The 21,866-nt window shown below is 39.0% G+C and overlaps 1 protein-coding gene across 1 annotated transcript in view; it reads right to left on the bottom strand.

Annotated features, from left to right (window-relative positions):
- Positions 1 to 1,548: 1,548 nt before the first annotated feature.
- Positions 1,549 to 21,866, bottom strand: part of LOC140118661 (protein argonaute-1) — a 46,888-nt gene continuing 26,570 nt past the window's right edge. Inside the window, exons 12-19 of the mRNA XM_072136837.1 lie at positions 20,687 to 20,871; positions 20,309 to 20,468; positions 19,930 to 20,020; positions 19,643 to 19,837; positions 19,410 to 19,544; positions 19,123 to 19,224; positions 18,597 to 18,796; positions 1,549 to 12,166 (exon numbers count right to left, since the gene is read on the bottom strand). Coding sequence (XP_071992938.1) covers positions 12,058 to 12,166; positions 18,597 to 18,796; positions 19,123 to 19,224; positions 19,410 to 19,544; positions 19,643 to 19,837; positions 19,930 to 20,020; positions 20,309 to 20,468; positions 20,687 to 20,871 — 1,177 coding nt within the window. The 3' untranslated portion in view covers positions 1,549 to 12,057. The remainder of the gene's footprint in view (positions 12,167 to 18,596; positions 18,797 to 19,122; positions 19,225 to 19,409; positions 19,545 to 19,642; positions 19,838 to 19,929; positions 20,021 to 20,308; positions 20,469 to 20,686; positions 20,872 to 21,866) is intronic.

Here is a 21,866-nt window from a genome sequence, read left to right on the forward strand (position 1 = left end):
CGGCACAGGTCCCGGTGGCTCCTCTTCACTCTTCTTTCTTCTCTGTTCTCTCTCCGGCAGAGTCGCATCCATGCGATCTGCGGCGGGCGCACACTATCATAGGGTGCGGCCGCCGCGGATCGCATGGATGCGACTCTGCTGGCGAGAGAGCAGAGAAGAAAGAAGAGGAGCCGCCGCACCGAAGATCGGGAGCCGCGAGCTGAACATTGGGACCCGCGCCAACGATCCGGACACCGGAGGGTGAGTATTAAGTTTTTTTATTTTTTACTTGACTCGTGTATAAGCCGAGGGGAGTTTTTTCAGCACAGGGAGTTTTTTCAGCACGCGGCTTATACACGAGTATATACGGTAGTTCTTTTTCTATATGAATTCATAAGATTTATTTTTTTATATCTGAGTACATTTATATCAACTAGTATTAGTCTATTATCTTGCTTATCAAGGGTTTAATTATGTTGGGGCTCTGCTCTCTTTCTCCAAGATTGTAATTTTTTTTGTACATATATGAAGTATGCTTTTTAATATTAGTACAGGCAGTCCCCGGGTTACGTACAACATAGGCTCTGTATGCAAGTCGAAACTGTATATTTTATAATTGTAACTCCAGACGAAATTTTTTTGATCTGTGACAATTGGATTTTAAACATGTTGAGTTGTCATAAGAACCAGGATTACCAATAAAACTTAATTGCAGACTCCTTTGATACTGTAACTGTTACAGCTGTTTATTGTAGCCTAAGGCTAAAGTACAGTAAATTACCAACAGTAGGGGACCACCTGTATTCAATAAAGATCATTTATATATTTTTTGGCGTTAATAATTCATATTATTACAGTAGTTTTGAAGGACATATTACATTGTAGTGGAATCTGTTGTAGGTTATTTTGCCTGTATCTCACACAAGGTACTAGAGAACCCAAGAAAGGGGTGTCTGAACTGATGTCTTACTAATTAGAAATGTTTTAGACTCTTATCATTTGGAAGAAGAGATGCTTCTCCTGTCTGTATAAAGAGCCATAGCACAGATCATCAGATAGGCAGTTTATACAGTTCTTTGGTTCTAGGAAAGTTCTTGGGGGTACAATTTAAATTTTGGGACACTAAACCAACGGTCCATCTGGTTGGAATAGTTTCTAAAATTGTCCTGCCAATTTCCCTTAAAATGTTTCAGGGCATACGGTATATTAGCATTTTTGACTACAATGTAAAACTTAAGTGCACTAAATTAAAAAGCACCAATTTTATTAAGCACAAGTCTCATAATAAGTGCAGCACATCTTTTGGCATTCTTTAAGAATAAATCTATGTAATCCGATTTTTTGGCAAATTGTAGTAAATTTCTCATTCCTTCCATTACACCCAACTCATTTTTCACACCTTTTTAAAAAGTGCAGACACATGCAGGAATAGCAAAGCATGCATATGTTCCAAGCAGGACAAGTCAGGGGGTCCCCAAAACTGTATGACCTGTTTAAAAGACCTCTAACTTCATTGTTGCAACAAGTACAAGCAGTTGAAAAAAAAAGTACAAAACAGATAGCAATGCAGTATATGCTTTAATACAGACAGTTCTTATAAACAATTGGCAGTTTATTTACAAGTAACAGGGTGTTATTTTCAGTTCATTCACAGATTGTAATTTCATTGATCTTTACTGTAACCAAATCCCATACCTTCAAAATACAAGCCAATAATATGTTATGTTATAAAGTTGTGCTGCTGATGTAATCCCAGTCTTGCCACTTCCGCTGACATAATATTTTATTATTTAAAATAAATCAACTTCCTCCAGAGGAGATAAAAAGTAGCCTGTGTGCATATATTCCATTTCCACACATTCTAACCATTGTTAGCAACTGAAAAGGTCTAGCAAATCAAACTGAAAATGACATGAAAGAAAAGCTTATTGCTCTGCTGACATTTCCTCATACTGACCAATTCTCTGTCCACACCAAACGAGGAGGAACCAAGCAAGCTCTTGTAATTGCAAGAAGGTTTTTAACTATGGCTTTACATGATCTTTTTCAAATGAGACAAAAACATTATGAGGTTGCGGTCACAAGTTGCGTTTTGTTTGCGTTTTACACATGTGTTTTTTAAACAGCAGAAGCAGAGATTTACATTGTTGTCAACATTGTGTTTACAAAACACAAGCGTTTATGCAATTTACGCATGTGTTTATTACATTGTCAACATTGTGTTTACAATACGTTTTAAGGCAAATCTCCTCTTCAGCTGTTTGAAAATGCATGCATTAAACGCAAACAAAATGCAATGTGACAACGCAGCCTAACATGTTGGGAAATTTGATCATTGGTGGCATTGATGTCAGGACCTGCTGAACACTTGTGTTCTGACATTTCCATTTTTTAAAAAAGGTATACCATCATTGTTTGGGTGTAAGCAGTATTTATCATCAGAAATATCACAACCCAGAATTAAATAGATTACAAAAATGTAATTTATAAGCAAATTAGTCTAGTTCAATTCAACACACAACTTTGTCTCTGTCCACACTCAGGCTGGTTTCACATTGGTCCATGATCTGTCCGTGATTACAGAAGTGTCAGCTCTACTACATAACGGGAAACAAGAACTCAGTGCATCACGGACCAATGTGAAACTGTCTTGGTAGGGTGGCTTCTATTTTTACACATGCCATGCAACATGTCATCCTATTTCTAAGGCCAAGCAGAGAATATCATTCTGGGTTGTGTGTGTATTCAGTGTTCATGAACAATGTGTCTGAACTGACTACAGTTACACTATTATGTATAGTAAATATGATCAGGTCTTACATGTGATGCACTAAAAACCTGTATAGGGTGATACAGGTTTCTTTTCTTTGAATGCATACAACTGCTAGAGGAAGATATAAAGTCCCACAAAGGGTGTGGGGACAAATCTATTTTGATCACTGTATTTAGTGAATAAATTCATACATGTAAACGAGTGCATGTGGTAAAGTGATGTTTACGCACATACAGTCCCATCAAATAATGAAAGAAAACACACAAAATGGTTTTAGTGCAACATTGTCATGCGGGTTATTATTGCTTTAGGGGCTGCCTAATGTCACGAGTCTCACAACCATCTCTTGGATCTAGAAATCCAAAGGGAGGAAATAATGGACCCTCCAGTACTAGTAAAAAAGAATGAGGGAAAAGTACGGTAACTGTTCACAGACCAGTGAATCTTCTGTGATATAACCACATTTCCTACATACACGCTGATATGTGGAGCTTCATATTGACAATGCATTTGTCTTTCATTTTTAAAAGGCATTAACAAACACATATGCATTTTGTACAAAACGTATGGATATGGTAAGAAGCAACATGTGGGTTTTTTTGTTTTAAAATTGCTATGCATTTTAAAACGCAATGTGAACACATAGTGGAAACACAGCTGAAGGATGAATGCACATGGTTAGTATATACATTGGATTTTTTTATGCGATTCCCAAACTACCATTCACACATAGAAAATCTCCACACTGGGAATAACATGACAATTTTCTGCTGCTCTCTTTCTCCAAGAAAACCTCTAGATTTCTGCCTGGATTTTAGATGTACATCTAGTTTGGAGAGTCCACACCTGTGTGCATATAACCCTAAGGGTGATGCCACACATCGCCTTTTTGGTCTGTTTTTAAGCATGCATTTTCAGTCCATTAAAAAAAAAAACACAATAGTTTTTGTAAATGCATCAGTTTTTGACCGTTTACCATGCATTCGGCCGCTTACAATCTGTTTATCAAGATAATTGGGAAAAACGGTCAAAAACTGATGTGGTCAAAACGCATGTTTAAAAATGGACCAAAAACGCCATGTGTGGCATCACCCTAAGGGTGCGGTCACATGGTGCGTTCTTGGTGCATTTTTAAACAGGTTGCCATGCGTTTGGCTTGTTTGAACCTATTTTTCTCAATTTCTGCAAAGGTAAGCAGTTGTGTTAACATTTTCACAGCTGCTTACACTTCCAGAAATGAAGAAAAACAGATTCTAACCAGCCAAACGTATTGTAAAATACAAAAACGTGCACGTTCTACAATGCATTTAAAAACACACCAAGCTCTAATATGGCGTTGTATAGTGCAGATTTAGTCACAAGTGTAGGGGGCAGGATATTAGGTCATTTACAAAATATACATCTATTAAAAGTTCTTTTCTGCTTTCTTGATATATAAAGTGAATCCTCCTTTTACCTCATCAGTTAGACATTCCTGTCCATAAAATGGCCACAGTTGGAGGGTCATGTGATCTAACTGTCCATGAGCAATAGCCCTGCCAGGACCTTGATCTTAACTCATGAAAACGATCATAAGGTCCTAGAAGGATTGTTGCTCATGGACAGATAGAGGTCACACGACCCTCAACCAGCTGCCATTTTATGGTAAGGAATGTGCAGTTGATGAAGTAAAAGACAAGAGTCTACAATTTAAATATGAAGAAAGCGGAGCAGAACTTTTATGGATATATATTGGTAAATGACTTAATATCTTGCCCCCCACATATAACAAAAACATGAGCTAAACTGGCCAACCCCTTTAATGTATGAAAAAAATGTCCTGCTTTGAATGTCATTATTAGCACTAAAATTCTGTGCTTTAGTCTGTTGGATCGGACCAGCTTATGGTTCCATTTCCACAGGCTGAGTGCATTCATGTTCCATATACATCAGTATGCAATGTGCTCCTTGGTTTCCCCTAGTGGTGGCAGCAAACATTAAAAAATGTATACAGTAATTTAATGCAAACTAGGAAACTAGGACTCTGGAGTGGTATACAAGTAAAGAAAATAACCTGAACCATTAAAACAAATATATTTTGCAAATATTCAGCCCATAAGTTTAGATATAAGTAGACATTTAAGCTAATATAGTAACCCTTACAGAACCAAATGGCCAAATCCCATTACTAAGGCAGCAAATCCAGGGCATTGTTGGCACATGCATTGGAATGTTTTGAAACCTAAAATCTATTTCAACACTATACCTGCTGTACTACTTGCAGATTTCTTTTCATTTCTATTTATCAGCACTATCATTGCAGCATCATGACAGGTGCCTTACTAGTGCCCTATAGTGCAGGGAATGGAAACATTCCCAATGGGCAGCTACTATCTCTTTATTTATTACACAAATATACTTATTGTACAATCTTGACAAACCATAGCAAAATATAAACATCCAGGAGTAACAAAAGTAACATGTTTCCTTTATCAATAACTCTTTTTAGGACTAGATCATGAACATGCAGTAGAGAAATAATTGCTATGTATTTACAGTAACACCTAGACACAATGCATGTTTAGTGGCAGACAAGAAAAGTGCAAATCGCCTAAATTACCAAAAATATACCCCATAATGTCAGCTTGCAAACATTGCATGTAGTAAGTATCCAGACATCATTTGGGATTCAGAATTAATTTCTAAGAATGGGTCTACTGGGCCACAGTAGCCATTCCTTCAAAAGGCCATGACGTGAGACAAGTACATTTCATAGTGCTTGCTCTGAAAATGACAAAAAAGATTATATTATCTTCTTACGCTTTTTGTCAAAACCAATGTGTTCTGCATTTTAAAAATGACATACATATACGGCATGTAGATCTCATATACTGTCATATCAGCAGGGTCTGTCTGTACGGCAGCATCTTCTGGTTATATGATATACTATGGGATAGCAGAAATGTGCGCAGTTGTTATTTACTGCTAATGAGAAGCATGGTCCATGCTTGTGTATTAGGAACTCTCTTGTATTGCACAGACTGCAGTCTTCAGTATGCACAAAAATATACAATCATTTATATAAACCAATGATTTGCCAATATACATACTTCCCTTACAATGCTACATGTATATTAATTTGGGTTCATATAGGTCTGTCTAGATTCATTACAAAACACATGCTTAAATGTGAACCTGCCACCAGGAATGTGAATTTTAGCTGTTGTCAGGTTCCAATAACCTATGCCATGCCGATTTTAAAAAGGTCTGTCAGAATTCTTAATCATTTCAACACTTCTTTATTTCACATTACCTGGCTCCATGCCAGCAGTGTGTGTGGAGAGCCCTGGGGGAGGGGGGGGGGGGGCGCGGAGAGGATGGTCTCAGTCTCCTCATGCAATCTTATTCTCCTCCACACTATATCCCTAACTCCAATTTCTGCTCAATGCACAGGACAGGAAGTGGGGAGGGAGTTGGATGAGGAGAGGAGACTGAGACACAGATTTGCCACATGCTGCTGGCAGGGAGCCAGGTGATGTGAAATAAAGCTTAATAAAGTACTGACATCAATCTGAATGTTGACAAAGGCATTTTTAAAATGAGCATAGCATAGGCTAAAAATAACATCCATCGTGACAGGTTCACTTTAAAGAGACAGAACATCCACAAACTCAAAATCATCCACATGCCAGCTTTCTGAAGTCTACTTCTTTTTGTTTATTAGCTTTTCATTGTGCTTCATTGAGGAATTTTATGAGTCACCGTTGGCTTGTATGGCAGATTTAGTGTATAAGTTATGGATCTTATGCCCAATGTTAATGCAGTTAAGAATACACTGTGCTACATTAAATATAAATTTCTTATGTACTTCTATATTTCATAGCAAAAACATAAAATAAAATCAATCAACAGAATTTATTTTAATTATATTTAGTTCTATGTGACATACTACAGATACTGGACAAGAAAACATGTGTAACAAGGGGTAAAATAAATCATGGAATTACAATATATATATGTACTATATTAATGTGCATACAGTACAATATACAGCATGAGGTTAGAACCAATCAGGATGGTGCATCTTTTTCTGAGCCCTGTGGTAAGTTGTTTAAGATATAAAGAAAATATTAAACACTAAAGTGTCTAATAGATGTATTCCCATGCCACCGATCATGGCTTTCAGAGCAGCCTCTCCCTCAAAATCTATTCCAGCAAATTTCCTTTGCCTCACACCCAAAGTGATACAAGTACTTCTATGTTTGTATTTGAGTCTCCCTTACAGGGTGTTAACCCCTCAGGCTACTACCATTGGCACTTCCCACAGAAGTTAAAAAATAAATGGGAGCGGTCAGAGATTTAATTGGAGTGAGTCATTTTAGCAAAGGCAGTTAAGAAAAAACATAATACAACTTGCAGAGTACAAAAACCTCTTCACATTCCTCTACATGCACCTGACCATTAGAATACAGATGAATCATTAGTTTTCAAAAACTAAATATAAAAAGGAGAATAAAATAAAGGGTTTGAAAAGGGATTGTATGCATTTACACTACTGAAGGCCACTTCTCAGCATAGACTTCAATATCAGATAAGGAGGATCACATCTTTGGCCTCCCCAGTAGCAAGTTCAATGTCTTCATTATATACTTAGCATGTTGTGTACCCAGAAGTGCCAATTTTAGAGTGCACCTCAAAAATCCCTTTTAAAATCAATTTGTCATGGACAGCAAGCAGAAGTTTTGAAGATAGATCAATATGATTCCTTTTGGGTCAATAAGTAACGGTAAGTAAGTAGTGTATTACATCGGTTTGCTTCAAGGTCCACAAAACAATAATGTTAATAGGAAAAGGCAACAATCTAATTTTTATGTGTTTTTAGTGGTTTCCCAAATAATTTTAGACAACCCCTTTAACTAGAGACTTGTACTGCTATATCAGGACCATCTCAATTATTCAATTGGGTCTCTAGGGGTAGAATGTAATAACTATAATTATCTGTATCATGTAAATTGATACAAGTTTTATTTTGGTCAAAACAACCTAGGATCCGAATGTAAACCAAATATCTGCTTTTTACATTTACAAACTTTTGGAAGAGAAAGGAAAGTGGATACAGTTACTAACTCTGTAATGGAAACTCCCCAGAAATACAACTTTTCAGTAATGAGATTACAAGAAACGGCACAGGAAAACAAAGAACCATTTGCAGCCACATTTATAAATCACGCTAATCGTTATGTGTACTAATCTGTCTGGTTTAACACAACCAAACCATCCTGTCGACCTTAAAAGTAAAAAGTCGCAACTTCCGTGTTTTGTTCAATGTCTATGTAGTGTCTCAACTCTGTGTCCTGTGACGCTGTGTCCGCCTTTGTTTGTCTGCATAAAAATGTAGTGTGTCCAATTATTTTCCAATTGTTAACAATGGCAAATACACAATGCAAAGAGTAAGCAATAGGATGAGGTTGAAAAAAAAAAAAAAAGTATACGTCGTACCTTTGACTATAATGGGTGGGCGTCAGTTGTATAGTCACCGACAGCACAAAGACAGAAAAATAAACGCAAAAAATGGAGCCGAATCCGCTCACCTTGACAAAATTTCTAATTTCTGCAATCGTATATCAAGCTCTTTCTACGATTTGGGTATTTGCAGGTTTTAACCTCTACATTTTCACACTACTATTTTATTACTAAAAAGCCAGTGACCATTCCCCAATATTGTTCCTGATCAAAGCAAACTTCCTGCATTTCCTATGCAGATTTTCACCTTCATGAAATTCGCAACCACCTTTTCTAAAATGAACAAACACCTAACCTGTCACTATGCTGAGAGGAGATCGTTCTGACCTATTTGCAGATAAGGGTTTCATCCATCAGCCATATATCACCAGAGATATCCCATGACCCGGGGTTTGAATATAATTACATGGGCACTTTTCATGGGCACATATACTTTCAGGATGTTGAAATAAGACGCTGTATGGAGCCAGCAGTGTTCATCCTAGATTATGATTTTCTATCTCATTAGATACATATTCATATGCTGCCCTCTAGCTTCATGAGGTCATAAAAACTGTGGCATAAATATTGCTTTAAAACATGTTTTATAGCTTGTTCCTTCATATTTCTTTTTGGGAAAACCGGTGGCAAAATCCCTGTCCTACTTAGGATATATGGTATTTCAATCAAAATCCACATTCAGGCTTTCCACAGAAGATTTTGACCAGGAATATTCCAGCGGCAAAAATAAAAAAAGACAAATACTGTGTGAACATACCCCCTTAAGAATGCTTCAGAAACATCTTGTATGAAATAAATGGATTATATATCCAATGACACACAACAACCATATATCTTCTATGCCCCATATTAATATATATCCAAAGACCATGGAATCACATAAAATATCCGGCACAAACTGTCAGAAGCTGTCAAAATGGCCCTTTTTATAAATGTGATTCCATTGGTTTTATAGAAGATGACAGCATACCCTAGCATGCTGTAAAATAATGCAGCCCTGTAGAAGTTTGGTGAAGACTGTTCATTCATTAATACAATCACTATTTCTTCTACAGGAAATGATGAGAAGTTATTAGAACTTTGATTCACTTACACACCACTTGGCATTAAAAAATAAAAATAAAAAATCTAACCTAAAACCTAAAAATAAATAATGACAAAAGTGATAATATTTGATTATATTAACAATGCTATTTTAATAAAATAAGCTATGATGGCATTTCAAGGACTTATGGACATGTGCAGATACTGTAGCCATGTTTTCAGAAGGTCCACGTTTTACTGAAATAAGGCTTTGTTCATGAATTTGTGCTCCATACTTGCATTGTTCCGCAAACCAAAAGATCCTATTGACTTTAATGGGGCATCACCACGACAATAAGCCAATATGAATTCTGCCTCAGATGCATGGATTTCCATATAATCCAATAGATAAACGGGTAAAAGAAAATCTTAAAGTCAGAAAAACTACTAAAATGTTACTTTGGGTGAAAAGTCAAAAGGGAAGTTATTTCATCCAAACATTACACAGAAAAACAGCACCTAAACTTTGAATGCATACTGTGCAGGGATTGTTAGGCCTTGTAATCCCAAAGCACCCTTATAATGAAGAGAAACCCATTTATTTATAGGGCTAGCTGTCGTTGAAGATTTTTTTTTATACCACATAGTGCTCCACAGCGCGACATTAACAATACATTGTTATATTACAGCTACTGCGAAAATAGAAAACTATTCCTGTTTTCATGATACAAAAAGGTTGTAACCTCTATATCTGTGGCAGCGGCAGTCAATACACAACGATCCGTCACCCCGACAGACCACATTTAATAAATGTTACATTAGATGCTGTAAAAAAGATGTCACGGTACCCACAGAATGCCCCTTTTACAACCTAAGAAGGAAAGGACCTAATGGAGATGTGAACTAGCTCCAAGATGATCCATGTAGAATCAAAACTATAAGGAGTAATGCAACTTTTGGGGTACAACTGCATCTACTAGGTCAATGTTTGTATTATTGGTACATGACGTTAAAGAGTGTCTGCCAGGCTTCTTCTAATGTAAGTTCTACATATGATATTAGAGCATTCCATTATTATCTGTTACAGTACCTTGTATTCAGTTCAGATTTCATTACTAAGCCTATGGAACCACATACGTTGAGAAGCTGCAGCCTATTCTGGAAATGAGCTTGATAGTTGACAAATTGTTAACATATTTAGAAACTGATAATAATACTGTTGCTTAATGTATTCCTTAAAGTGGGACCAAACCAGAGCTGCATTTCCAGTAGTTAATGTGCCTATATACTGGTTAGAAAACAGGAAGAATCATTAAGGGGTTAGTTTCTGAACTCCAATAAAGTTGAACGCGTCCCTGGTATCCAGTTTCCACATTTTATGGCCGTGTACAGTGATTTACTGATATGTGCAATATTATGAGTCCAAGTTGCGACTGAACCACCGACCGTACATGTCAGTAGCAGTATAGAACCATTTACACAGCAATCTAAATCACAGCATCTTCCTTTGGCTGTAGTGCACCTTCCCTCCCTGCTCTCAGGTTGTTGCCAATACCATTTTCCTTATTGCCTTAGTGGCATGGTTGTTTTAATTATGACACACTTGTTTGAAGGGGTTTTATATAAAATAACCATAAAATATTCCTTAACCAGGAAATGAGTAGTGATGGATCCGTTCAGGAAATCAATTACAAGCTGGTATTATAGGAACAGGAAAAAGCCACTACATACAGCAAACACCATGTAGTAGTAATTGTGCAAAGACTGATGGACACAGCTCTAGCCAAGTGAGCAATGAGCTTGTGCCACTTTGTATAATCTGCAGGGCTGGAGAAGTAGAATTATCTTCCTCTTGTCTAGCACTTTAAGGGTTCAAGGCACTTTGCACAATTCTCTTTTTTACTGCTACCATCAAAGATAAGTGACATGACAGTATCTAAATTGACGATATGAAGGCACGCTGGAGTCAGGTCATCACTGGACAACACCCTATTGCTTTGAGTAACCCAGCTCCATTCTGCCTCATTATAACAAGACCATATGGCACCAGTAGATTCCAGCGGGAAAAGGGCAAGGATGCAGTGTCTTATGGCAGGTGAAACATCACCTTCACTGTGTAACTTGGATATGTTTGACTTTTTTTTATCCTACCGACAAAGTATTCCAAGACTTGCATCTGCAAACATAACACGACCATTGCATGACCTGAAGTTAGTGGAACAAGCCATATTCTTGTGCTGGTTACGTTCCAAGGTCCAGAACGTCTTGTGTGAAACACACAATGAAGGAGCGTTATCATGGGAGATCTTCGATGCCCATGTTTTACCTCGTAGATAGTTTTGTTATTTCAAATCAGAAAATTTCTTTTGTTTAAGGCTCAAAACTGTTTTGTCTTTTTTTTTTCTTGTAGCTCTTTTTGTAAATTTTTTTGCAGTGCACATTCAATGTATTCCACTAAAGCTAGGGGCTCAGTTTCACTTTTTTTCTCTGCCTGTAGTATTGCATTTCAAGTCAACAAAAAGTCTGCCGTGGCAATCAGAGGAGACCTGCTGAAGTGGTGCTCTCTTACATTTCCACAACATGCAAAAAAAAAAAAAATCATTGTCCTATGTGACTTCCACAATGGTCACATAGGACCTCACCAGTTTGTGTTGAGGTACCCTTCTTTTGTAAGGCTCAAGGTCCCAGAAAACACAACTCTTCTGTGCCAATGAGGTACGGGATGTGGCGCACAAGTCACATTTAGATATAATCCACAAGGAAAGCTTTGTGACAAGTCATCAGGCAAAATACATGGTGCGCAAAGTGTCTTGGTGAACTTGTACTGCCTTAGCCAAGGCCTGTGGATCTCTTCCATTGCTCTGTCCAGAAATGTGGCTGCCTTCTCCACTGCAAGAGATGCACAAAAACATAATTTATAATGTTAGTGGAAAAAATAGTACTGAACTCACATGCAAGGAACATTTCCAGAGGTCATTGTATTAACCCCTTCATGACTGCCATACAGCTATATATGTCCCAATTGCATATCCCCCTTGCAGGTAGCAGTTGACCACATGACCAAACCCGACAGCTGATCCAGTGAGCGGCTTCTTTCAAATTGCATTAAAGAGGGTCGGGCCATGCAGGAGGACAGGACATGTGACATCTATTAGGGTCTCTCCTGATCTTCCCCCTGACCGTTGTTCTCTCACTGAAAAGAGATGAACTTCCCATCACTAGAGCTTGCTATGGTGAGCTGATGGGGGGGGGGGGGGGGAGGAAGCTGGATGTTTGGGGAGTAGAGGAAGAATGTATCAAGGAGACTGAGCAGCAAAACAGTAGATTGGTACAGCACCAAAATGCTCCAGTTATTTAAGATAACTTTATTTAAAAATATCACGCTCTTAATCATAACCATAATAACTTGGGTATTTCTGTACTGGATCAAATCTGTTTTGCAGCACTATTAACTCCGGTCCAAGGAGGGATCCACAGCACATAGCCCTGAATAGTGTTAAGCTATTTGTATGGATCAAGTAGACTAAGCACATGCTGGTACAGCGGCATCTCACATGTCATGAAAAAAAAATAAGTAAAAATTGTTATGAAGCTCTTCCAAACAGATTTTCATTTAAAGAAAAGCCAAACAGAACTTCAAGCCTGGACGTTCAGGGACCAATAAACGTTGGTCATGTAAAGGTAAAGGAACTTGCAAGTCAAAGCCTAAGCCTAATGCAGTGCCCAAAAAAAGTCAAAGTCATGCTTTTTTTTTCTTGTTTTTTTTTTTTAAATGTTGCTGTAGTCCCATACACTTCTACAAAAATTGGATTTTTGTACTTACCATAGGCCCCCAACTGTCCTGCTAGGACAACCGTGAGGAGAACATCAATCCTTGATTTTGATGGATGCAAGAATTTTGGATGAATCATGGACCAGGGAGAAGCAAGGACTCAATGAACACAGAGAACCAACTACCCACTCAACCACAGGGAAAATTGGAGTATAAACTGGTCCAAAGGCCAGAAACCCATAGTCATGTGGGACAAAGTAGAAGGATCAACAGAAGAGGTTTTCCCTTCACCAGAGGCTGTAGAAACAAGTGATCTAAGGCTCATGGATGAAAAGTACCATGGACCTTCCCCAGACTTAGGAATAAAGGCCAAAGGGCAGAGGAATAGAATATCTCAAAGAGGAGGAATTCAACAGGAAAAGCAAAAGAGATACCTGCTTTAGCCAGACAAGACACTTGCAAATATGGTGGTTAAACAGCACTGCCCACACTAGATGGATAGAACCATTGTTAAAAACCAGGGCAGAGCAAAATGGCTAGGCAAGCTATGACCCCATTTGGTAGGCATCAAGCCTGAACCAGTGAGAAACTGCAGGGCAGTGTTCAAGGAAATAAATACTACTGTGTATAGAAAACCAGGCACAGTGTATTTCTCCAATACAGCACAACTAGGTCTATAACAAAGCCTAGGTTGCCTCTAAGAACATGGAGAGCTGAGCAGCTACAAAACCCAGGGACCATACCAGTGAGACATAACCTTTAATAAAGTTTCTATTTGCAGCTCTATTGCAAGGGCTTAATCCATCAAAAGGGACAGTGGGACAGACACAGCTATTAAGAGGGTGTCTGGAGTAACAATGATAAGGCCAAACTCCACAAATCTAAAAAGAAGGAATGGTTGAATACACGTGACTCCTGGTTGTATATGGTTCAAATTGGCGCACAAGTTAGGGAACCATCCCTAATCGCATTTAATAAGAAAGTAGCAATCTTCTTTAATTCAAGAAAATGATATTTACATTTGACTTTTAGTATGCAATTCAGAATTAACGTTTTGGTCAAATCAAATGAACTTCATCAAAAACGGATTGCCTTTGTAAGAGATGATGAGATAAGCGTGGTGTGCGTCAGTGGAACAGCAGGATTGCATACTGAAAGTCAAATGAAAATATCATTTTCTTGAATTCAAGAAGATTGCATTGCATTTGAGTGCAAAGTACTTTCTCATTAAATGGAAAAAGCAGGAGATGCAGAACATTCCCTAAAGGGAAGATGGAAGGTCTGATTAGAAGGAGGAGGACAGCCACAGAACTACCCTTCAGCAACCCAGTAGCAAGTCCTTGCTGGAGTCAATTGTCTATGTCAAGGGTAACTTGCAGAAAAAAAGGAGACAAGTAACAGAGCCAGCTACTAATGGTCTCCAACTCCAGGAAATTAGCATACCAGTATCTGCAGAAGAGAGGCCCGAAGATAAGGAAAGGGGAGACAGGATAATCAGAAGGGTCGCTGTGATACTTGCATGGCTTCCTTGAATGGTGTCCATGCACCAAAACTCTGATCAATACTGTAAGCTTTACAGAGTTGCTAAAACTCTGGGACCAGGAAGAATGCTTATGGTGCTATAAGCGGTTTCCAGGGAAAGGGCCTTTGTCGTTGAGGCTAGGCTAGTGACTTCTAAGAGAGCGATCATCATAATTAACGTCTTACTCGACCCCCACCATGGTACAGAGGAACATCGGAAACTACCCTGTAAACAGACAGTTGGATCATCCTAGGAGATAGGGGTATCCCAAGACTGTAGGATGACAATTAGACTGAGGGGTTCGATGGACTAGAGAAACTAAGGTGTGAACCTTGACAGAAACCATGATAGGGACAACCCTGCCTAAGCTGGCAAAAAAGAAGTGCTAAGGGCAGTCGACACAACATCAATACTATCTTGGGAGGTCATGATTAACCAATGAAGAGTGAAGGTGGGTAGACAAGATTACTTATCAGCCCTGAGACCTGTATTGGATAATGTTTGAGGCCAGAGTGAAGGCCAGTTGAGATGAAAGACCGAGACTAGATCAGTATTGAGGGTTTTTGAGCTGAAGTTTTAGAGTGGCAGTCCGATGGAAAGGGTTAAAGTTATAGCAATATCGTAAGAGATGGAATAGGCAAGCCCAATGTTCTCTGTCCTTGTTAATGGGCTTTGCTGAAACGAGAAGGAAAAAGGATAAGGCCCCACAAGAGCAAAGCCAGAGGCTATGTTGCAAGGGAACACCTCTGAGAGCTGTGAAAGACGGTCAACGGTAGTGGAGACCTAGATCATGACACATGAAACCAAGTTTCAAAGCACTTAGGCCCAGTGGTAGCAGGGAACTAAATTGGAAAGGTAATTTCATGGCCAGAGAGACTCCCCATGGAGTGCCCCAGTGGAAAGATGATTGGTACACCAGATGAGTGGATGGACAACATGTACCCCAGCTGGAATAAAATGGATGACAACCTGGGCAAAGGTACAGCGGAGAAAGGTGTACTGGCAGACCTGTGTATAGCGGAACTGGATCTCGGTACCACAGCCACATTATGACGGGAGAAGATGAGGAGTCTGTTGTTAGGCATAACATATGGACCCGATCAGTAGGAGTCGGTCTAAAAGTACAAAGCCATATGTAAGCTGGAATATGATGGAATTGAGAAGGATAGCATACTGACGGATGTCTTCAGGAACTCGCTGGGTTACCCCTTTACCACACTCTCAATCATATTGGTTTTACTGCAACTTTGGCTGCAGAATCAGCTTAGTGGTGGTGGGGATTAGTCTACCGTCTAAATAAGAGTGAATGTCTTATCTGGGAGAAGTCAACATTGTTGTTAAACCTTACAGCAGCCTCCTAGTGGATGGGCCTATGCCCATGGTGCTGCGTCACCCAATGATATTAAAGAGGACATGTCACCCATAAATCAGGCACTAGGAGCTGCTTACTAAAGTAAGCAGCTCCTAGTGCTTAAACAAACGCTGCATGGGTTAGAAGGATAGCGTCACCGTAAACCTCTGGTAACGCTCTCTAACACTGCGGCGAAGTACAATGTAAACCGCTCGCCAAACAGTCCGATGTTTTTAATGTCCTTTTAATAGATGGGCACTTTGTGGAGCAATAACAAAATCCTGGAAGATATATAAGGAACTCTTAAATATTGTTGGCTTTACTGGAGAGACCCCCATCTGGTTCAATAGGAAATTAATAGAAGCAGACAAAATACCGGATAGAACATTTTGGGGGAACTTGGGGATTAGACAGGTAGCACAGATATGGGAGGACGATAGGGTAAAATCATTTAGCAGACTACGGGATACGTATGGTCTAAGACAGTGATGGCAAACCTATCAGGGACCGAGTGCCCAAACTACAACCAAAGTCCACTTATTTATCGCAAAGTGCCAACACAGCTATTTAAGAAGTAAGTTATTGCTCCCTGCTCTGTCACAACATTCATCGTATCGGCTCCTAAGGACACCAATACAGTTGAAATAAGATGATCAAAGATTCTTTGAGTCCTCTGTGCTGATCTTTGTCCATGACTTGTGTGCCCATAGAGAGGGCTCTGAGTGCCACCTCTGGCACCCATGCCATAGGTTCGCCACCACTGGTCTAAGAGATAAAGATTGGATTCGTTATTTGCAACTTTCACATGCCTTAAAAGAGGATGCGCGTAGGTTAATGGTAAAATTTGAAACACATGCAGGACTTTAGTTGATTGTAAAGGGAGGGACCAATAGGAAGTTGGTCTCAAAAATATACAGACACGTGGTAGCTGGGGTATCACAGATGGAAAAATGTAAGGCTAAAAATAAATGGGAAAGAGCGATAGGTAATATTGAAGGAGTAGATTGGAAAAAAAATTCACAAAAACACAAAAAAAGGGTCAATTAATGCTAATCATAGGATTATTCACTTTAAGATTGTGCATCAGATTTATTACACGCCACTAAGCTTGTCTAAAATGGGGGTAAAATAAAACTCCAGATGCTGGAAATGTAGGGCTTTGGATGCTGATTTTTATCACTTGGTTTGGGGTTGTCAGATAATAGGGGAATTTTGCGAAGGAATTTTTGGGTATATTTCTTGTAGGATAGAAATTAATCTAACTAGGTCCTTTCAAACCGCCATATTTGGATTAATTGAGAATCCAGATATAGAAAGGAAATATGGCAGATTAATTCTTAGATTAATGAACTTGGCCTGTGTCTGTTTAGCACAAAAATGGGGTTCGGAAAACCCTCCTTCGATTGAAGCTTGGCATAGCTGTACACTTCGTATCAAAAACTTTGAGAAGAATATATCAAGGAAAAAATGGAGCTCTGGAAAAATGGGAAAAGATATGGACAAAATGGGAATAATGGGGGCTTTACTTCCTCCTTTTTTTTTTCCTCTTTTCTTTTATCTCCAGCGGATCAACGAGGGAGGAGGGCGGGGAGGTAGGGGATATGAAATTGCTTGTGTATACACGCAAATAATGTCAAAAATATCATATGTGGAATGTGAATTTTTGAACTTTGGCACTTATATGAAGAAGTTTGTGGGTAATTTTTAATAACCCGTCAATGATATCAAAGGTGAAATTTAAATTTTCGAATTTTGGCATTTGCATGTAGATGTTTGCGTGTCATTTTTAATATTTTGTACAATAAAGTTTGAACTTAAAAAAAAAAAAAACTGTCCGATGTATTCATGAGGGAGCGTGGGTTGGGGCGATGTCACCGCCGGCCTATGGAGCGAGCGGGCGGTCTGGGGAAGAGGCAGCACCTTTGTACCTCTGATGTTTCCGATAACGCTATCACTCTTAACACTGCGGTGTTTGTTCAAGCACTAGGAGCTGCTTACTTTAGTAAGTAGCTTTTAGTGCCCGATATATGGGTGACAGGTCCTCTTTAAGTAATGGCATTTCAGAGGTAAAAATAAATAGTTAAAAAAAAAAAAGTGTGTGTTGTCATGTGCATGAGGTCTAATTCTAACACAGAATAAATGTGCAAACTACAAAATACAGACGATTTGGAGATCAATAAAAGGTTTACCTTCTTTCCTACAGTCAAAGAAAATTAACATGGCAAATGCTAATTAATACAAATTACTAGTTAAAACACAGGAGCCTTTTAAGAAGATCCTATTATATATACAATGCTTTGACAGTGCTGTAAGGTAAAAGAGGCTAAGTCAAGATTTAAATTTAGCAACTACCTAAATGGAAGACACAGTGTGGGTAATTTAAAGTGTTGGCTAATAGACCAGTGCACTCCACAGTCTTATTGTGCGCTAGATATATGCTGCTGCTATTAGTTGATCTAGTTAAGGACTCTATTTTCTGGTGCCCGGGCTAGGCCACACCCCCTTTCAGCCTAAAAATGGACTAAAACCCTTAATTAATGTGGTGCCCGGCACAGATTGATAAATCTTCCGTAGTGTGTCTGACCAAAAGGAGTTTCTTTTTGTAAACATAACAGTTTTACCTCTCCTTACCCCCACCTGAGCTTAAAAAAAGTAAATCGAATTTAACACACACCTGTCATGTTCCTTGTCTACTAGGTGATACCGTGCTCTGAATGCAACCAGTCGAGCATAATAAGCAGGAGCCGGTATAGATACAGAACGTGTGCAGCGCACATATGTGTGACACAACTGGTACGTGAGGATTTGAAGCTCATCAGCAGTGAATCTGTTATCATCCCATAGAACATAGTAATGTGAAGGACGGCTGGTGCCCTGCAAAGATGATAAGACAAAAAAATATTTGCTTGTGCCTTTTGGTTATAAGATGCAAAAAAACACCAGACACACTATTTGGACGTCATGGCAATATTCTTTAACAGGCTGGATAAACATAAGGACAAACATTGTCCATAAGGCACAATCCCATAAACATAATGTTTTTGGTGTAGTGTTGAATAAAGGTTTAAGAAGCCCTAGAGAAGAAACACATTTACAGAATTTATGCATATAGTGCTTTGCAAAAGTTTTAGAAAACATGCTGCAAAGAATACTTTTAATAAGTGTGTTACAGAGTTGAGGATAAACTAGCAGCATTTTACCTGGATACCCGCATGACTGCACAGATAGAAATCAAACTCAAATGGATGTGTGATGTTGGTGTCAACAGTTGTCCCTGCCGGAATGTTACCACTTTTCCCAATCTGTACAGAAAAAAAAAACAAAACCATATGACAGACAATAATGACTAAACATTTCTAATGGATTATAATAATGGTATCATGTACATCCTACAGCATGTTTTTTTTGAAAGACTGAAAATCAGCATGGAGAAACATGGAGTTGAATACATAAACAAATATAAAAAGCATTGGAAGGCACCACATACCCGCTCACTGCGATCAGCACAAAACAGGCGTGTGTGGTGCCGCTTCTGTACAACAATGTAAGTTATGCCAGGCTGGTAGTCCTTCTCCAATTTGATACACGCATCCCTGATGGCCAGCAGCTCGTAATGCAGAATCTAAAGGAGCACAAATAAAGTTTTTTTGGGGAAAAAAAGTACCATGAACTACACCTGGAAACCAAGTAAAATTATTCCAATACTGGCCATGTAACTACCTGAGGGAGCTGTCCTTCTGGCACCCCATCTCGATAAAAGATGATCCTAGTAGGTTTAAAACGCGTAGACTTGTAAAATTGGATGAGGAGTTCCCTCACCATGTATGAAAGGTCCTCAATGATCTCCTGCCGAGGACGCTGTACTCTTACTGTTGCACAGTATCTGCTTGGATGAGCATCCATGCTACCTACAACCTGTATCGCATAAAAAGTAAGATACTGCTCAGTTTTTTCTTAGTATACATCAAATATTTCATCATATAAAAATATATTGCTTTGTTGCTCACAGCCGTAATTGAGGGCTTCTTTCCATCACCAGCTGGCGGGTGCGTAACATCTGCTCCAAGGAAAATGACTGGCTGCTGGAAGACCGCTGAGCTGTCACAAGGGAAACAATACACACTTAAATATGCTTATCCAAAATGACTCAAAGATGACCATCATGCCAGTTATTAATGCAGTAAAGACATTAGGACATTTGTGTAATTAAAAACCAAATGTATTAATGTGACAAATTTCTGATAAAGAGGTAAACGGGGAACTACTCGCATTTGAGCGTAAACAGACAGCCAAGTGTTAATGCTCAAGTGAGGGACCACAGATAAGACCACATTGTCTCACAATAGCATCCAATATGGAGTAGGTTTTAGCAAGTAAAAAACATACCGTTGATGAGGCACTAATATGTTGTTGATTCCACCTAGTTTTACATTGATCTTTAGGCACAAATTGCTTAGGGTCTGTGGGGATGTCTTGACAACATTTTTCACCTGGACACACTGGGTTGCCATGCCAAGAAGAGTGTCTCCCACGCGTTTCACTTCAGCTGGAAGTTATGGTTTAAAAAAAAAAAAAAAAATTAAATTATCACCATAAAGTGCTGAGTTTTAGAAAAGTGTATAGTATTCAACTCCGTGTTCAATCACTGAGCCTCTTTCTGTACAGCTAACTTTACAAGCTAAAATAAATAAACCTATATTTTTTAGACAATCTATTAATTATACCAAGTCTGTTTGTAGGACATGGACAGGTCTTCCTTCTTACCATATACAGGAGTTTTTCCTGGCAGTATGACTATAATAAGCTGCAGACCAGAATATGTATTCTTGAGGTGTCTGAACATCGGCTCCACACTGTCCGCGCCCTGCGCGTATTTACAGAAACATGGTTGACCCTGGATGGGCATCCCAGCATCCTTTGAGATCTTCCTCAGCTGGTCAGTAAAATTCCTGGAAATTTTTAATAGACAATTTTTAAATACACTCCTTCAGTGTTCTCCGGCAACCTCTTTGTACTGGGACTAACACAGCTCCTCACAAAGTGAAAGACATGCAATACCTTCCAAGACCACTACACTGTACAGAGTTCTACTTGTTCCAGTACAGTATAGCCACTGCAAGCAGCTGATGTATGAGGTCCTTAAATGGGGTTTTCCAATGTATTTTTATAACACTACATTCTGTTACCAAAAAAAATTGGAAAAATAAAAAAGGATTCAATTAACCCACTCCTCCTATCCCAGCTGTGGCAGCTGTTCTTTACAGTTTATACAGCACTAAGTGACGTCAGTAGTGATATCCACTTTTAGTAACCAAGACAAACTTAAAAATGAACATCATCCTGTCCAAAATTTTCAAACTGCCACTCACTTATTCATAAGCTATTTAGAAATAGAAGGCATATAAATATGCAGCATGAAGTTCTGAAAAGCACACAGTGGGGCTTACTTACCAAGGGTCCACGGATCGCATTTCCGTCTGATTTTTTCCTACGTTTTTGGGGATCGCTCCGCTGGGACAGGTATTTGGCAGGCAATTGTGTCACACGCGATTGGATTTTGGTGCAATCGCGACGGCTTTCATGCAACACAAAGCGGGGGGCGGGCCGTCGGACGATCCGACAGATTCGGCCAAACCATGGGATTAAGTTAAAAATTATGTTGCAAGACATGCACTTGCATACACCGGGAAGAAGGAAAACTCCGGCGGACCTGAGCGGAGAAGCGATACATGCAGGATATCCGGTGAACGATCTTTGTGAATCGTGGCAGAAAGCATTATCGTCGGATATCGCTCAGCGGGGATCATGACAGGATCAGGTAAGTAAATGTGCCCCAGTAACCATCATATATGATTGCTGTTTGATATTTCTGCATGAGTATCTGCTACCAAAATTTGATGCATAAAGCTTTGTAAAGCACCTGTTAACAACATGTTTTTCTGAC

This window comes from Engystomops pustulosus, chromosome 2 (genome assembly GCF_040894005.1).
Source record: "Engystomops pustulosus chromosome 2, aEngPut4.maternal, whole genome shotgun sequence".
Taxonomy (NCBI): Eukaryota; Metazoa; Chordata; class Amphibia; order Anura; family Leptodactylidae; genus Engystomops; species Engystomops pustulosus.